The 18,502-nt window shown below is 42.5% G+C and overlaps 1 protein-coding gene and 1 pseudogene across 2 annotated transcripts in view; one reads left to right on the forward strand and one right to left on the reverse strand.

Moving 5' to 3' along the window:
• lrp1ab (low density lipoprotein receptor-related protein 1Ab) overlaps positions 1–18,502 on the reverse strand; it is an 89,455-nt gene that overhangs the window by 13,753 nt on the left and 57,200 nt on the right. For both annotated transcript variants that reach the window (XM_055049637.1, XM_055049635.1), the window contains exons 25-60: positions 18,061–18,265; positions 16,818–16,982; positions 16,475–16,719; positions 15,090–15,221; positions 14,214–14,441; positions 13,941–14,115; positions 13,631–13,725; positions 12,843–12,992; positions 12,581–12,721; positions 12,364–12,492; positions 12,131–12,262; positions 11,915–12,049; positions 11,665–11,794; positions 11,421–11,547; positions 10,753–10,904; positions 10,533–10,657; positions 10,077–10,451; positions 6,676–6,865; positions 6,327–6,531; positions 6,052–6,244; positions 5,044–5,169; positions 4,822–4,950; positions 4,539–4,658; positions 4,302–4,415; positions 4,049–4,198; positions 3,839–3,961; positions 3,634–3,750; positions 3,416–3,544; positions 3,205–3,333; positions 2,931–3,071; positions 2,131–2,318; positions 1,337–1,520; positions 1,157–1,242; positions 937–1,056; positions 645–832; positions 351–556 (exon numbers count right to left, since the gene is read on the reverse strand). In XM_055049637.1, coding sequence (XP_054905612.1) covers positions 351–556; positions 645–832; positions 937–1,056; positions 1,157–1,242; positions 1,337–1,520; positions 2,131–2,318; positions 2,931–3,071; positions 3,205–3,333; positions 3,416–3,544; positions 3,634–3,750; positions 3,839–3,961; positions 4,049–4,198; positions 4,302–4,415; positions 4,539–4,658; positions 4,822–4,950; positions 5,044–5,169; positions 6,052–6,244; positions 6,327–6,531; positions 6,676–6,865; positions 10,077–10,451; positions 10,533–10,657; positions 10,753–10,904; positions 11,421–11,547; positions 11,665–11,794; positions 11,915–12,049; positions 12,131–12,262; positions 12,364–12,492; positions 12,581–12,721; positions 12,843–12,992; positions 13,631–13,725; positions 13,941–14,115; positions 14,214–14,441; positions 15,090–15,221; positions 16,475–16,719; positions 16,818–16,982; positions 18,061–18,265 — 5,679 coding nt within the window. The remainder of the gene's footprint in view (positions 1–350; positions 557–644; positions 833–936; positions 1,057–1,156; positions 1,243–1,336; positions 1,521–2,130; positions 2,319–2,930; positions 3,072–3,204; positions 3,334–3,415; positions 3,545–3,633; positions 3,751–3,838; positions 3,962–4,048; positions 4,199–4,301; positions 4,416–4,538; positions 4,659–4,821; positions 4,951–5,043; positions 5,170–6,051; positions 6,245–6,326; positions 6,532–6,675; positions 6,866–10,076; positions 10,452–10,532; positions 10,658–10,752; positions 10,905–11,420; positions 11,548–11,664; positions 11,795–11,914; positions 12,050–12,130; positions 12,263–12,363; positions 12,493–12,580; positions 12,722–12,842; positions 12,993–13,630; positions 13,726–13,940; positions 14,116–14,213; positions 14,442–15,089; positions 15,222–16,474; positions 16,720–16,817; positions 16,983–18,060; positions 18,266–18,502) is intronic.
• On the forward strand, positions 7,979–9,557 carry LOC129372379 (galanin receptor type 1-like; annotated as a pseudogene).

Genomic DNA, 18,502 nt, shown 5'->3' on the forward strand with positions numbered 1-18,502 from the left:
GCACTAAATGGTCTTGGGTCAAAATACATTTCTGAGTTGTTTGTTAATTATGAACCATGTAGAACCCTCATGTCCTCAGAGACAAGCTTGCTCAATGTTTCCAGGAACAGAACTAAACCAGGGAAGACAACATTTAGTTTTTTTCTAGTCTCTACAGCCCTGGAACATAAATCTGAAAACTAATCAGTAAGGTGGAAACATGCTAGTTTCTTTTACTGGTGGCAAATCAAAGATATGAACATTATCTATCTATCTATTAAATTTATGTATTGTTTGTGCTTTATATTTTCTTTTTCTTCAAAGTAAACCAAGTTTGGCAACCAACATTTCTGTCGTTTCTGATGTATTACCTGTGTGTCTGCTGGTTCCATCCAGGCTGGCAAACTCGATATAGTCCTCTCTGGCATCCGCCCAGTAAATCCGATCGTTGACAAAGTCCAAGGTCAGTCCGTTGGGCCAGGTGATCTTATCCTCGATGATAATTTTTCTGTCTGTGCCATCCATCCCAATTCTCCCAATGTGAGGGTTATCACCCCAGTCGGACCAGTAAAGGTATCTAACCAGCAGAAAGCACAGATTCACTTAAATTAAAGATACTCAAAGGAAGGATCTTCATCGTCGCAAGTTAAAATAATGCCGCTCACCCATAGCGGACGTCCACGGCGACAGCCCGCGGCTCCCTCAGGCCACTGTTGACCAGCACAGTCCGGTAGGCGCCATTAAGCTTCGAGACTTCAATGGTGTCACGACCTTTGTCACACCAGTATAGATTTCCACCGACCCAGTCCACTGCCAGACCATCGGGATTACTCAGGGAGGTTCGGTGCAAAACCTACCAGGTCGGTCCAAAAAGTAGAAGAATAAGTTTTACTTGCACTGCTAACATAAGCTGAAAAGCCGTCACAAATCAAATGTAGCAGTCACTGAAGTCCTGACCTCCATGTTGGTGCCGTTCATTTGCATCCGTCGGATCATGCTTCCCTGAGTGGTCACGTCTGTCCAGTAGATCATCTGCTCTGCATAGTGAAAGTCCAGTGCTACTGCATTGTTAAGGCCCTGATTAAAAACAATAAATTAGGATGAATTGTTATCTTTACATAACAAGCCAACAACGAGAGCACAAATATTTCTCCAAACAGAGAGCCAGACATCCCACCTGCTTTATAAGAGTGTAGTTGGAACCATCCAGGTTGAGCTTTCTCAGGTAGTAGCGATTCGCAAAAATCAGGTAGGGTTCCACTTCTACATGCAAGTACCATCCCAAACAACATTACTCAAGACTGAACTGCATATGTACAAGTACTGAATTATTAATCACACTCGTGGCTGCCTTTACCCGATGTGGACTTGCAGATGGTGGGGTCATTGGGGCTGACTTCAAAGCCGTCCACGCAGAGACAGTGGAAGCTGCCGTGCGTGTTCAGGCAGTGCTGAGAACAGGGGTAGGTGGTCGTGCACTCGTCTATGTCCACACACGTCTTCCCATTTCGCTTCAGCTGGAAGCCAGGATGGCATCTGCACTGCAGGGACCAACAGCAGAGCACATGTGTCAAAGTGTCACGGATGAGGTCATTCATTTACTCTGGTTGCGCATGACTCCCTTGTCCCATGCGAGGAAATGTCTGCTTTATGTTTCAGCCTCATATTGATGTTTATCCAGATACCAAACTCAAATCACTAAACAGAACAAAATTACGTAGGTAAGTAAAAACAGGTGCAAAGTGGTTTGTTGGTTGTAGAAGAAGCCCTGCCCTAACACACTGCGCGCCACAGATGTTGCAGTTCACACAGAGTTCAAGCTGTCCCATGACAGGCCTCCCTCCTTTCTGGAATGAGGGCCGAAACAAAATTTCATCTTGCGTAACTGTAAACCTGAAGAGACGGGCTTCAGATCTTTGTATAACCAGGTCCACTTGAACAAACAGCAAATATTATCTCTGCTAACTCTCCACTCGCATTGGAAGTATGAGAAATATTTGTAGCCAAACTTCTGCACACAAACATTAAAAAGTGAAAATCTGAAATTTCACCCAATGCACTTTAAAGTTTAAAGTCCTTCAAAGTTCTATTGATAGTAAAAGCAGCCAGAAGTGCTGTACAGACTGGTCAACAATAAGTGAGACGTCTTACTTTATAGCCGATTTTGAGGTCGTCGCAGAGCTGCGAGCAGCCGCTCAGCTTGCTGTTTAGACACTCATTGACGAAGCAGTTGCGTTCATCAGAGCCATCGCCACAGTCATCGTTTCGGTCACACAGCAGACTTTCATTCAAACACTTCTTATTGTGGCATATGAAGGAAGATTCATTACAGATCCTCTCTGAAATCACAGGTGCACGGAGTCAGTGTAATAAGTAACATGATTTCTTTCTCAGGCAAAAAGTTGGTGCAAAAACTAGAACCTATGTTTTTACTAGTTTGCAAATGATGAATTATCCCAAGGAGGCACGTAAACGACACATAAATTCCCTATAGAAGGACATATGATGCTCAACAATGTAGAATATGCAGCTTTACAGACTACCAGTAATCTGTTCCTTAACAATCAGCATTAGGGTGTTTACATTTGGTCGGAAGCCATTTTTCTACTGCTGCTAAGATAACAAAAACACAATGGATAAACTGACTGGTTGGCTGCTTAGCAGACATTTAATAGCTTCTCAAATGTTAATCTCAAATGTTATTTTTCACCAAAGGACAAACTACGGTGTTTGTGTTTCTGGTCGGGCTTAAAAATAAAAAATAAAAAGAACTCTTGTCACTCATGAACATTTTCTGGTATGACAGTACAAAGACTTTAAATCATAGTTATAGTTTTATTTTTGAACCCACAACCTTTTTTGAGCCTTTGTGTACCTTAACACCAGCAACCAACCCCATGCATGGTCAGAGTATTAGCTTCTGTATGAAAGAATGAACTTATTGATCCTACCAGAGTCTACGCAGCGAGGGTTTTTGGGAGCTTCATCGGAGTGATCTGGACAGTCAAACTCGCCATCACATTCCCACTTCTTCTGGTTGAGGCAACGTCCATTGGCACAGCGAAACTCCTCTGGACCACATGGTGGATATTCTACATGAAAACCACAAATTACAGCCTTTCAACCTCAAAATAAGCAGGTACCAAACAAAACTATAACCACAACTGGCTTCATAAAATTCCTATATATATTTTTTATTTCTTTTAGATACAAAGGAAAACCAACCACATTCTGGGGACTCATCGGAACCATCCGAGCAATCAATGTCATGGTCACATACAAAGTGCTTTGGAATGCACTGTCTGTTCTGGCACATGAACTCATTCTTGGTATCGCATGTATTGTTGGTGTACACTGAAAGCAGAAATAATTGCTTTTATTCAATGGACGTCAGGATTTTCTTTCCGTTTCCTGCGATTATAACAGACCGACTTACTGCATCCGGCTTTCACGCTCTCGTCGGCTCCATCGGGGCAGTCATTATCTCCATCGCACTTCCAGCGCTGGGGCACACACACATGGGAACCCGGGCACTGGAAAACATCAGGGCTGCAGGACTTGTGTTCTGTGAAGTCATGGATCAGTTCATTGAATGTCAGATGGTTGAATATTTCCAGTGAACGTGCGACAGAAAGCAACTGTAATATCAGTCACCACATATCTGGCCTTCGTCAGAGCCGTCGCCGCAGTCGTCGGAGCCGTCACACACCCAGTTCTTGGAAATGCAGCGGTGGTTCCCACATTCGAACTGAGTGGGCGAACAAAACTTGTCTGCAGGAAAAGAGAAGGTGCGTTTGGCCTCTTGAAAGAACAGCAAGAAAGAGAAAACAAAAGAGCTTGACTTTGCCCAAAGACTGACCGCAGTGCGTTTCATCAGCTCCATTCTCACAGTCGTTTTCCTTATCGCAGGTCCAGCTCATTGGGATGCAACGCCCACTGGGGCAAGCAAAGAAGTTAACGGGACATTTCAGCTTCCTCTTATCTGCAAAAGGAAAGAAAAACAAGAAAGTGGACCTTTGGAGCGCTGAAGGAAGTTGAAAGTGTCAGAAGAAAAATAAAGACATCCCACCTGGACAGTTTCTCTCATCAGAAAAGTCTCCACAGTCATTGTTTCCATCACACACCCATGAGGACAGATAACACAGGGTTGTTTTCTCACAGCTCCGGAAGGTGGCGCCTTTAACTCCAAGGCGGAAGAAACGCGAACAGTCGGTAGGTTCTGAGAAAATAAAACCTTTTTAAGCTTCATATTTTTTAATTCCTTTTTAACTCCGAAATATCCCACGAGGTTATAGTTTTTAATTTAAGAATGGATTACATACGGCAGTTCATTTCATCACTAGCGTCCTCACAGTTGACCACCTGGTCGCAGCGGCTGTGGTTGGAGATGCAGCTCCCGTCTTTGCACTGAAACTCTCCTGCTTTGCACAGAGTCACTGCAAGGAAAGAAAATGGGAATTTAGCAAGGAAAATCCAAGCTCCAGATCAAGTGCATTCACGTTCTCTTTAAAACAGGCTGGTCAATCACGTTATGGTTAGCGTGGACTGGCTTTACTTACTGTTGCAGGGCACTTCATCTGAATTGTCGCCACAGTCATCTGTCCCATCACACCAGAACTGGTGGCCAAGACAGCGGCCGTTAAGGCACCTTCGGTAGCCCTTCTTACAAATGCGATTGGCTGTAGAGAAAAAGTTTTCATCTTCAGCTTTGTGTTTTACTTTCTTTTCTAGGATAAAATGTACATCTCCTTACTACATACCATACATTAATACAAGCTATATATAAATATATATACGTCAGATTTATTATCTTCCACCCGATTGTTTTCAATCAGAACTCACCACAATAAGATTGCTTTTCGTCCGACTTGTCCTTGCAGTGGGCCATCCCGTCACATGTCAGGCTGTAGTTGATGCAGTCGCCGTTTTCGCACTCAAAGTCTTCAACGCTTCCACATGACATATTCAGCGCTGGTGACAGGCGGGGAAAGCATTCGTTTTCAGAAACACTTGCACTTTGTCACAGTTCAAGGCCTATTTTAAGTTTTGCTCCTTCCTTCTTACAAGAGCAGGTATTGTCCTCGAGGAGCTGCCTATTGCCGCGGCAACTGCAGTTCACCCGTCCGTCGGATGTGGGCAGACACAAGTCCTGGCAGCCTCCGTTATTTGTTCGACATGGAGAGTACTCACCTGAGGACAACAGGATGGTTTGTTTATTGCAACATACTTTCCACCGTTTGACCTACAATCAGGGTTAAATAATGGTTCCCTGCGCAAAAACGTCCAGGTTGTATTTAGGTAAAGTATTGTTTGGTATGCGCTTCCCAGCAAAACATGTGAAAGTGACATACACATGAAGAAGGGGATCTTTGTTGCCAGAAAGTATTTGTGGCCCACAGATGTAGTTCCATCAATTTGTGCTTCTTTCTTTGAAGCCATTAGCTTTACTGTTACTGCCTTTAGGTATATGTAATGTTTGTTTTTCTTTTTCATACAACATATTTGTGGTTTAGTGGTTTTGTGCTTAGTTGCCCATCTTTCCCAAAAGAAGCTGAGCTATTGCTGTCATTACCTGTGTGTGCTCTGTTCATCATACCAAGCTTTCTTGCTGAGTGTGTTCTTTTTATGGACATCTATAGAGCTATTGATGCAAGTAAGTGTGTGTAATCTCTGTTTTTCTTTTCCATACTCCAGGCTTGGCGCTTAGGGGAGTTGAGTAAATAATTAATGAATACCTGTCACCTGTGTGGTGACAGCTTCCCAGAAGAATTTAAAACTTCAGATGTAAAGCAGCCCAAACTATTCCCACTATAATAAAAGGCCGTGAAACACTGAGCATATGATTTTTTTTTTTTGATTAAACAATGCAAATGTAAAAGCATTTTAGCACTTGCGTGAGGCATTTCAGCATGAACCAATAGTTTGGCCAAAAAGGATAAATATACATGTCAACCCACTGTTAGAACTTCTCTTTTCTAACTTTTTAGGAAAGACGTTAAGGAAAAAAACAAATACTTAAAACACATATTCACAAGTTGCGCTAACTAAACGGATGCAGTGAATAACACCCACAGCTGTTGGTATCGTTAGCCACAGCAATGATGCCCATCGGCTGCTGAGGGATGTCGGCTCGCAGCACTTTCATGTCTCCTCCCGTGAACTTGTCTGCCCTCAAGACAGCTCGCCTCACCCAGTCCGTCCAGAATATGTAGTCTCCATACACGGCCAGACCGAATGGATGAACAGGTTCGTTCTTCAACAAGACCTAATGCAGACGGTTTTAAAAGCATTAATATGTTTTGGTGCTAAAGCAGCGTCATTTTTCTCAAGTGGAAGAGCCGCCTTACATAGCGGTTACTTCCGTCATATTCGCAACGTTCGATCTTGTCCAGAGTGGCGTCGGAGAAGTAGAGTTTCTCAGCACGGTGATCGATGGCCAGGCCATTAGGAGTTTTGATGTCACTGCCAATGATCACCAGCACATTGGCTCCATTCAGAGAGGCCCTCATGATGCTGGGAGACTGCTCATTCCAGTTTGTCCAGAACATGAGACTGTGGTGGGAAATAGCAGAAGACAAGAATTGTGGCAGGCTACCAGAAAGCCCTATTATGGAATCAATGGCTCACCAAGACAAAATAAACGTTCTCGACAAGAAAACGGGTGACTAAGGCAAAGATCTCACACAGCTGACTCACTCCTGACACTCATCCAGCACAAAGGCTCTAGGGTGGTCTTCTCCAGACATCGTAACGACAGTGTTGCGGTTATAAGCCACGGAGCGGCTCTGGTCCACTGTGTGGCGAGTGATGGTGGAGGTGGTGTAACTCGTCCAGTAGAGGGTGTCCCAGCCTCGGTGGTACGCCAGACCCTCAACTGACCCGACGTCTGTGAAGTAAAGAAGAAGAAAAGTAGATGTGAAATAAAAATCTGTCTTGAAAATCACACTAACACAATAATTTTAGACAACCTTTGACAAGTATTTGAAAATTATTAGGATCGACAAATAGTTTGGAAGATGCCTGCTAGGAACACAAGCCAACACTAGTGGAGAGTACCAATATGGCTGATAAACTGGGTGTGTAACGTCAACACAAGCGTAAGAATTTACGACCACCATTTAAATCTCTAGTAAAAATGAAAGCAAACGTACGACACCAAGTATCAGAGATACTACAAATTCAGGCCAATTTAAAGACCACAGATTCTTTTTTTAACCTACAATGGCATCCTCACCTACGGTTTAAAAACTATTTACCAACATTTCTCTTTCTGTGAAGAAACCTTAAATTAATACTTTAACAAAAACAAACTTACTTCATACATCTTATGAGCTATAAAAGTGGAAATTATGGAACATGATGTTGGAGCATTAGTAGATCCAAACTGTTCCCTTTTTTTTTTGCTACACTAGCAACCACATTTATGACCACTTACAGCACACAATAAAAAGGTGAAGTCATTGTTTGCTCTTGGCTAAAAGTATATAATTGCAACATTATCGACAATTCAGATGAAAAGGCAAAGTGAATGGGTAATTTTTCAAGGATAAAAAAAAAAACAAAACTCGTAATTTAAAGGTCAAATCAAAGGATAAACAAACAAATCCCGTTTGCGTTTTTCAAACCCATCAACGAGACTCTCCGAACAGAACCGAACAAGAAATAATAAATTCAAAAGTTAATCTGATATGAAAAGATGAGACCACCGTTATGTAATCATGCACTCTGCTCGGCCCTCGCGTTATCTACATTAGGTCAGCTCCTGGTTACAAAGCGCACAGCACACAGACCCTGTTGAGAAGCACGCTGTCGCCCACGACAGAGCTTTCCATGCAGTCCTGGGAGGAGGACAACCTGAGCATCACTTAATCATGATGAAATCCACTACCTCTTTTTGTGCCGTTTGAATTAATCAGACAATAATCCGCTGGAGGACTCTACATTCGATAAAGGCAAAGGACAACATGCCTCCTGTTGATGCACTTTGCATCAAGTGCCATTGACCGTTTTTTTTTTTTTTTTTTTTAAAGAGGAATGTCTATATTTACAGTGACAAAGAGGAAGTAGTGCTGTTCCTCATTTTGGACCTTATCATCTTCTTCTGGGATAACAAAGCTGCAAAACAGAAGTCTTTCTACATGTAAGTTTTTTTTCCTGAGAAGAGTTGTGTGGAAACATCTTACTATTTTTAAGAAGAAAGGACTTCTCTGAATATCATCAGGACATTGTTTTCTGAGGATGAAAGTTGACTATATATGTGGAGCTGAAGATGTTTTTACTGTTTTTAAATAACCGCAAGAAATTTCTTTAAACTTTCCCTCTTTGTGAACACAGTGGAGATGTTAATGCAGGAGCGACCCGTGTGACAGCTTAACTAATTGCTATCATTATCAAAGTGCTAGCTGTCTCAGTGGACTGCAATTATGTTTGCTTAAATAGACATGAATTGGATCAAACAGATTAGTTGCCCACATGCCGCATCCCATTCGGATACTTAACACTGACAGTATATTGGATTACGGGGCTTTTACTGGGACTGGATGGAGACTCCTGGGCTAGAAATGAACAACAGCGTACTTAACCAAATCAGCAAAGAAGATGGAGCTTTGATTAAAACTTTGGTGCCCTTCCTGGATGGACTGATCCTGCTGACTGGACTTATCGGTCAAACTCTGGTGATGATTATTCTTACAGGCAGAAGGAAGAAAGAAAGTCAACCTCCTCATGGTACGGACACCCTGCTACTGGCTCTCTGTGCTGCTGACCTGTTGCTGCTACTCTGCCAGCCCTTCCATACCTTCGCCATCACCGTGGGCTTCTGGCCGTTTGGCAGCTTCCTCTGCAGAGCAATCAGCTTCCTGGGAGTGGCCTGTTCGACCGCCTCCGTGTTCACCCTGGCGGCTCTAGCAGTCACACGCTACCTGGTAGTGGTGCATCCCACTTGGACCTACCGCGCAAGGATGAACCGGCGACTCAAAGTGACAGTTGCCCTGCTCTGGATCCCAGCCTCCGCTCTGGCAGCGCCGCAGTTTGCCTTCCGCTCAGTTACATTTTCCAACACGGTGTACTGCTTCGCCTTCCTGTCCGACTTCAGCCGCTTGGTCTACAGCATCGCTCTGTTTGTCTTTGGCTTTGCTCTGCCTTTAAGCATAATTGTAGTGATGTACGCCAAGATTTACTGCTTCCTTCGGCACGCGCGGCGGATAGGCAACGCTCCGCAGCTCGAACGCTACCAACGGCAGGTCACTCACACCTCGGCTCTCCTGGTGCTGGTCTTCACCTTGCTGTGGCTGCCCTCCTACATCCTCATGTTCTCCATCATCAAAGGAACTCTGGCCAGCTCTCCCGGCTTCAACACCTTCGCCCTCCTTGCCAGACTCTTGTCTTCCTCAGTAGCTGTGGTCAACCCTGTGCTGTATGGCTTTATGTCTCAGAAGTTTAGACGAGACTTAGTAGAACTTGGAAGAGAAAGCTGGACGAGGTGCAGAAGCTGCCTGACAAGTTGTCCACGTTTGATGAGCAGGCACACGGTGCGGCCATTGGAGCATCAAACTACCTCAGACACACCTCAAAACTGAGTTTTTTTGTTGTTTTTTTTACCTAAAATAAAAACATTATTGCTCAACGCAACTTAACTCTGGAAGAAATCTACAATCCACTTATAGGAGTCCATGGTAGAGATGTTTAAAAACTCTAAAACAAATTACTTGTTGTGCAGTAGCATAACTCAAATATTTAATTTGAAAATAACTACTTGTCTGATCTTGTCCATGTCAAAGTTAATAAACTTAAATCAATTTGAGCTATGAAAAACATGGATGAGCAAGGACACAGGTTGAAGATAATCAACAAAATCCTGGTTTTATATTGCTGTAAGAAGTAAAAGTAGGGCTGCAGGGTAAAATCATCAATAATTAATATCATCAGGAATAACGCTTGTGATAAATTTACATCTAATCTGAGTCAGATAGGGCAATCTACTGCAGTCAGACTCCATTTAACAAGCTCAATATTATATCGGCTTACAAAGTGTGAACTCATGACAGCTGGAATCAAAGAGGAAACAAGCGTTGCATTTCTGAACACTCAAAACTTACTGTCCACCACTATCTTGCGATCGGAGCCGTCGTCGTTGATCTGCTGGATGTTGCCGAAGTGAATGTCGCTGAAGAAGATGCGGTTGGCTCCCTTCCCTCCGCCGCCGTGGTAGTCAAAGCTGAGGGCGATGACGTTCTTCATGTGGTCCGGGTCCTCGAACGGCTTTATTGGCGCGTTGAGGTTCGTCTCGTCCGACAGGTGTATGCTTTTCAGGATGGTGCGCTCCGAGTACAGCAGGTACCCGTCATAGTCGCGGCAGCTACGTCTGTCCTCGGCCAGCATGCCGTGGGCGCAGGCGCAGGTCCGCTCCCCGTTGCCACGGTAAAGACACAGCTGTTCACAGCCACCGTTTTTTTCTTTGCAGACGTTCGTGCCTGCAGAAATGGTGGGGTGCATTCAGGTATTGAACAGAAAATTATTGTGAAGGATTCTTTTCAAACATGTGACGATTTTACCTTGCTGCCTGGCTCTGTTAAAAACCTTGATGTCCTTCAGTTGTACACCGATGCCTGTCCGCAGCTGCACGGCGTCTGTAGCATTGTCTTTGTTACCTCTCTTAATGGACCCATTGGCATGAGTCCTAAACAAAAAAACAAAACAAATAAAGATAATAAATCTGACATCGCACAAAGATTGTGTTTGTTTATTTAAAGTATGGAGTAGAAAACAGCTCACCTGTCACTCCAATAGATGTACCCCTCAAACACAGACACAGCAAACATATCCATGTTGTTGCTGGCCAGTACCAGCTCTCTGTTCTCTCCCGTCTCCAGGTTTATCCGCTCAATCTTGTCTGTTCGAGCGTCGCACCAATAAAGCAGACCCTCCTGCACCGCAAAAGAGGAAGAAAATATGACCACACATTCAGGTAATCCCCAGAGAAATTTGAGATTCTTTTAATTCTAAGCAGTGCTGCTTGATGGTCAAAAATTATCATTTTAAATACATTAAAAAATATTTCTATGAAAACAGTCAGTGAGTAATGAGGGAAAATAAACAAACCTCAATGTTACCTTAATCACATCTGACATTGATGAACTAATGAGTGAATAGCTATTTATGAAATACAATTAACAAACATCAATTACACATATTGTTTTGCATATTAATGAAGTGTGGAAGTTAATTTATGTTATTAAAAAAAAGACTCTTTTTTTAAAATGTATAAATAAGTTTCTGTCAGGGAAACGCCAACATTTTTTGCTGCTCAACACAGAAATCACAAATGTTTTAAACATCAATACAGCAGCATCGCAATCTTTATTAAATATATTTTATGAAGGGTGTGATCAAACAAACAAACAAAAAATTTTAGAATGAAGGTAAACGCAATGATTTCACACCTCATAGTCGATGGAGATCCCGTTTGGCCAGCTGATGCTCACGTTGACAATGACCAGCCTCTGGGAGCCATCCAAGCGAGAGCGCTCAATACGAGGGTACTGACCCCACTCTGTCCAGAACAAATACCTGCACACAAACACGCAGCAGGCCGTTTGGGTGTAATTCAGAAATAAAGACGTCCTGGTTTCTTTTCCTTAAGGTGACGCTGCGACATAAGAGTAAAGTGTGGATAAAGAGGCTGACCCTTTCACTGGGTGGACAGTTATAGCTCTGGGTTTGTCCAGACCCTGGGAGATGACCACGTAGCGGAACGAGCCGTTCAGTCTGGCCACTTCGATCACATCAAAGCCCTGGTCAGTCCAGTAAATGTTTCCTATAACCGCAAATTTATGCAAATCAGTTCACATCTGCATTTAAAATACTTGTATATGAAATAAATAAATAAGTAAAATAAGATAAATGGAACAGGATCCAAATAGTTTCGAAGCCAAACCTGCTATCCAGTCAACGGTGATCCCCTCCACTCTGCCGATGCCATTGGTCACCACATCCTCTCTCCACGTCTGATCCCTCTTTGCTCTGCTGATGGTGCTCAGTCCCATGTCCACCCAGTAGATGGTGTCATTCTCTGCAGAGGAGATAATGACAGATTTCAAATGTCACCCTGACACCAGCCTACTATTTACTTACGTCTTTAAGTGCTTCTCACCAGCGTGGAAGTCGATGCCCACAGCCAGAGAAGTTCCAGACACGGGCACCAAGGCGTCAGACTTGTCTGCCGGGTCGAGGGGAATACCCCTAATTCCCTCATGAACCGAATAAAGCAGGAAAGATCCCATACCTGTTAAAAAGAAAAAAAAAGGGAGCACAATGTATGTTGTGGGTATGCTTTGAAAGAGCCAAAAACCTTTCAGAAGCTGTGTTTGTGGACGAGTTTCCTACCCTCACAGGACTGCTGCCCAGTTTTGAGGCTGTATCCAGCTGTGCACATGCAGGATCTTGTTGTCGGGGAAGTGGGCAGACACAGCTGCGAGCAGTCACCATTATTGTTGCTGCACAGGTTGATTCCCGCTAAAGGAAAGTCAGATGAAGTGGGAAGGAGTTACTCTTTTCACTTGATATGCACTTCATATTCCAACCTTGGTCAAATATTTGCTACCTTTCTGCACATCCTCATCATAGATCCTCATGTGCATCATAGGGGAAGTGTTGTTACGCGAAACCTTCCAGTTTCCACCGTCCTTCTTGTCGCATGTTCCTATCTGCTCCGTTCCCTGGTCTGCCCACCACAGCTTGTCTCCTATAGACATCAAAAATTCATACAAATTGTTCTAGATTATTCAATTATCAAAGTAGAGAATTACCAACTGTAAAAGAAATAAATAAATGACACACTGCTTGCAATAGGTTTTTTATCTTACCCATAATAGCCAGAGCAGTCGCTTTGGTAAGTTTTCCTTTGACACCTTCCAGTATCTCCAGATTAGATCCGTCCAGTTTGCACCGGTTAATAGTGCTGTTACCTGAGCTGATCCAGTAGAGCTGCTTTGTCTCATAGTCAATGGAAAGTCCTTGACAAAAAAAAAATATTGTATCACAATTCGTGTATATCTGTCACAATAACAGAGAGTCATAGTACCAAAAGAAATCTTCAGGTCGGATGCCGATACTGAAGGAATAACACTCTGTGAGGTTTTTAAAATGAGGAGGAATCACACACAAGTAGTCATAATTGTAGAAAGAAATTATTTAAAAGATAATTACATTTTCATATTGAGAGACTTTCCTTTTAATTTTATAGCAGAGTACAACCGAAAATCCAGTTTACTCAAAAGCAAACATAAAGAATATGAGATTCCAACGAGAGTTTAATATGTCAGCTGCGTAACTGTTTTGCTTTGCTCTGAAATTATAAACCCTGTTTTATTAAGACAGTTCTGTCACAGATGTAGGGTGACATCATGTCTGCTCCTAAAATAAATAATGTCTGGTTACAGCAGGAAGGGTAATAAATTATATATTTTCAATGTTCTAGTATCTTTTTTTTTTCATGATTCTAACAGAAAAATTGGAATCAGCTAAAATGGTTATGAAAAGTTAAAACTTATCAGTGCATCTCTAATTATATAGAGCAATGGAGACATAAACACAAATTGTGTTTTCTTGTACAGTAGCTGTATATTTGAGAGCGAGTTAAACATCTGCTCACCAACAGGGCCTTTCTGATTGGTAAAAAGCAGGGTGTGGTTGCTTCCATCCATGTTTGCCATGCTAATGTTGTCGCCGTCAGTCCAGTACAGCTTCCTGAGAGAAGACATGAACATGACCGCGTTAATGTATTCGCAAAATATATGAAAATGTAATTTATTGAAGACAAATTACACGTTACAAAGTAAGAGACAGAAACAAATTTAATGTTTGCAATAAAGTCAGAGAAGACCTCATTAAAATTTTATTAAATAAGGAAGAACCCTTATAAAGTGACTGAGAGCACTCTGGCAATTAGAGAAAGCACTCACCCGAATAGCGGATGAACCACCAGACAGTGAGGTTTATCCAACCCCTGGATGACGGCGTTCTTAAAAGAGCCATCCAGTCTCGCCACATTGATCTGCTTCTTATTGGCATCATAGCTGGTCCAGAAGAGGTTCCTGGACACCCAGTCTACTGCCAGGCCGTGGGCATTAGGAAGGTCTAGAGAATTTCGACAACAACAACAAAAAAAAGTCAATTCAGACTTCCAGGATGTACAGCACGCTGTTGATTGAACATTGTTGGAACATTTATCCTACCAGCAGACACAACCGTTTCCACTCCGGTCCCGTTGATGAAGGCTCTTTTGATGGTCTGAGTTCGCACGTCTGACCAATAGATGCGGTGCTCCACAGCATCATAATCCACCACGGTCACGTTGTCTATGTCCGGCACGGTAAAGGAGATGATGTAGTTGTAGTAAGGGTTATCGATGTCCACACCTCGGATCTCAATCTGTCGTGCATAAAGCAGGAACTTGCGGGACTCTGGAAATGAACGCATACAGAGATGTCAATTTCTAGAGCAAAAAAGAAAAAAATGCTTATGACTTATATTACCATTCCCTTAAAACTAAAGATACACAAAAGACATCAATCTGTATCCATGTGTTTGCTCCTCAGCCACATATGTCAAAATGATAATTAATTATTTACAAATAAATATGAAATAGTTCTTTTTGCATATTTATAACTATGAGTAGAAATTTTGTTAGCAAGGCAATATATATTTGTAATTTTTCTTTACTGAACATTGAACACTGTATGTTTCATTTCAAATAGGTGAAAACAACTCTGAATTGATGCAGTGACTTTAACAACTAGAAAACCACAAACAATGAGAAAAGAACTAGAGTTTTAACTGACATATTCCCTAGTTGCAACATAATACTCTTTCTTCTGTTTCTTTCCCACTACAATGATGACACACCTACTGCAGGATTGTCATGATATTAGGAACTGTATTCGATCTCGGCCATTCCTGAGCAACGAACAAGTGAACGACTGTGTAGCACATGAAGTAGAATATTCCTTCGTCATAGCCTGCACTGGGAATGGCTGTGGAAACCAGTGTGGTATTCAATCCATGACAAAAACCACATGGCGGTTTTTACAGGCGACAGTTTCTATTCTTGCCTTTGCAGGTGCGCTTGTCGGCCTGCAGCTTCATGAGGTGGGGGCAGGCACAGGAGAAGGTCTGGTTAAAGTTGATGAGACACAGGTGGGAGCACGGGCTTTTCCCCTCACTTGTGGTACATGGGTTTGGAGCTGCAGGGAAGGGAAACAAAGAAACCCACATCTTAATGTTTCACGAAACAGAACAAAAATGTCAATAGAGGAAAAAAAAAAAGAATGATGGAACATGCTGGTAAAAACAGAAGTAAATACATCTTTGTGCACTGCAGTTTAAAAAAAAGTTCTCATGTCATAGGATATTTAAATCAATCATTTCTGATTTCCCTGGTGTTGAAATCTTTCTTTTTCACCTAAATGCCCTCAAGGAGGTTGACGGGAAACACTGATGATTCCCACGAGGAGTGGTTACAGCTCCATTAACATCTGTTTTCCTTTGTCATCAATGCAAGGATAATGTCACACACAGGCAGATACACGAGGGGACTCTAAGCTGTTTACAACTGAATATCAAATCGACAATTTGATGTGACAGGACTGAGTCAAACAGCCGTGACAAGCCTCCTGCCATCTCACCAAACCTGCCCGGCTTTTGGATCGACGTGCGGCATTTCTGCTGCAGGAGCGAGGTTTTGTTTTCAACCACGTATTTGGGGAAATGATGAACAATAAGGTTTCTTTTCACCCGACCAGGAAGCAGCAGGTATCCAAAGTGAGCCTGTGTGAGAAAACCATGACTCACGGCAAGAAAAAGGTCAGCTGTCTTTTGGAGAACAGGAGCCACGAGTCACATGTTGAACAATAGACTGTTAGTTCATCACGTTCTCCTTTAAATTAAAGCTCGACAGATGTGTTCAGCAGGGTAAAGTTTGGATGTGGCTTCCTTTTCTTAGAATTTCTATCTTCAGATCTAAAGCATACAATGGAAGTGTTGTTATAACAACCACAAATTTGAATGTCTTTTTTTAGACGGGATCATTGAGTCGTTTTATCCATAAATCCCCATCAAAGTGATCAACCTGAACACCACTACCACATGAGCAAACATGGTATTGGCAGCATCAAGCTGTGGGAATTATTTGATAGCATTAAGATGGAGATAAATACAAGCCAATCATGTAACCGAACGTTTCAGAGGCTAGAAAAGACTTCAGAGCTGGATAACAAGAATAAGCTACAACAGAAAAGTTAAGATGAAAGCATAGTAATTTGTTAGAATGGTCCAGTCAAAGCCCAGACAAAAAAAAAATCCAATTGAAAATCTGTAGTAATGTCCATTACATGAGTTACCCAAAACTAATTTCAAGTTTGTAGATGAAAATCCAGTGAAGCTTAAGGCGCATGAATATTTCTACGAGGCACTGGATGTGTTTGACGTGAAGACGTACCCAGGGGCTGTCTGGACGGGTGATAGACCTGCAGGTCAAAGGGCTGCGTGTTGGTGCGCTGGACAACAGTGACGTTGTGTCCAGTCCATTTGTTGGCTTTAGCGAGGGTGTTTGTCCGCCAGTCGGTCCAGTAGACTTCTCCTCCATACATGGTGACAGCAAAGGGGTGGGACAGATACTCATGACCACGCAACACCTCAATCAGTCCAGAACCGTCGTACATCGCCGAGTAAATGGCATCCGACCTGAAGGAATATTAAGAAAAGACATTCGACTAAACGATTTTGGTTCATATGCTTTAAATTCATAAGTGCGTCACTGAAAGCTCAGGAGCAAGTGTTACCTGGCATCAATCCAGACAATGCGTCTTTCCATGTAGTCCACAGTGAGTCCGTTGGGCCAGCCACCACTGCCTGTCTCCCTGTGGATGGTGCGTCTGCCTTCCCCGCTCATGGACGCTGCCTCTATCCTGGGCAGACTGGCGTCCCAGTCCGTCCAAAACAAAATTCTGCCAATAGAAAATTTGTAAAGTGTCGGTTTCTCCAGATGTGCACACGTTTATGTAAAGATTGATAGAGGATACAGTATCCAGAATGAATTTATCTTCCTATAAATAAGTCTTTAGAATCTAGCCATTTCCAGTCATCTGTGAATGTTTTAAGCTCTCCTCTAATGAGTCTGAGTTTTGGTTTTTAAAGAATGTTTATCTGACAATGGAGTGGGTAAACAGGGGAAAACACCATGTGCTAAAAATATTTCTACGTGTAAAAGTGACGGATACTCGTCAGTCTTTTGAAGATATTTATGAAAACTACTGTTGGCAAACTTCGAGCTGAATCTCTGTGACAGAGACAATATTTTATTCAAGTCCTGGCATCAGGACATTGAGGAATTACAGAGCCCTCCAGGGAACATAGAGAAAGTTTTATTCTTTTGCGTTCCCTCACAAAAGGTTTTGCATTCTCTCGCAATAATGTACTGATCAGTTTGTGCGGCATAACTGAAAACTGTCAGCCTTTCTTTCGGTGGCTGCCTTACTTTCTACACGGTTATGTAAGGTTTTTCCATGAATGTTAATATCTTCTTATGAAATATCTGAAACTTTATGTCTTTCTTTTTAGTTAACAAACATATGATATAAGCATGAACTTTCCACAATTAGGAAAGAAATAAAAATGCATCCAAACTATTTGGACTATTTCTGAATCATTATCGTGGGGTAATCAGTCATTTGACAGTTTTGATTGCGTCTCTATTGAGCTGTTCTGAATGGTTTAAAGGGCTGTTTCCATGCGCAGCTCCATCTCAACCTTAACAGACACAAGCATACAGTGATTTTCAGTTTTTTGCACCAAAGAGTTAATAATAATAAACACATTTTCACGGAAGCTCTGTAAGAGCCATATTACTTATATCATGTAAATGATATAATGTTTTTGTATGAAGTTATCCAAAAACACACCTGGATTCACTCTGAATGCGGAACTCTGGGAACGAGTCATTCACTTGACTCAGGTGTGTGATTCATCTCACCAAACTCATCATCTAGGACAGCAGGACTTGAGCATCCTGCCGTAAATACACACCCGTCCCGTGGGTCCAGAGCAATAGCCCGGGGATGCTCCACCTCTCCAGCCAGCAGTGTGGTTCTCATGGTCCCGTCCAGTTTTGCCACCTCGATCTGGTCCAGATTGCTTTCCACCCAGTAAATGTTTCCCGCTATCCAATCCACGGCTAAGCCCTCTGGCGTCGCCAGGCCATACTGGATGACCACCTCGAAACTGGTCAGGGCTGGTCAGACACAGAAAAGTACAGAATTTCAACTGAGGATGGTGGTTATTTTCCTCTAAAAATGCATTTAATTGAAACAAACATAAATTGTTTCTTGGAACATGGGGAAGTTCTGGCTGATGTGGAAGTTTCTCTAACCACTATCAGCACTCACTACTTACTTAATGATTTTGCAGAAACAACACAGAATTTTGCAAACCAAACAAAACAACCAAAATGTCTTGCCATCAGTAGACC

Source organism: Poeciliopsis prolifica, unplaced genomic scaffold, assembly GCF_027474105.1.
Source record: "Poeciliopsis prolifica strain line A6 unplaced genomic scaffold, Auburn_PproV2 SCAFFOLD029, whole genome shotgun sequence".
Classification (NCBI taxonomy): domain Eukaryota; kingdom Metazoa; phylum Chordata; class Actinopteri; order Cyprinodontiformes; family Poeciliidae; genus Poeciliopsis; species Poeciliopsis prolifica.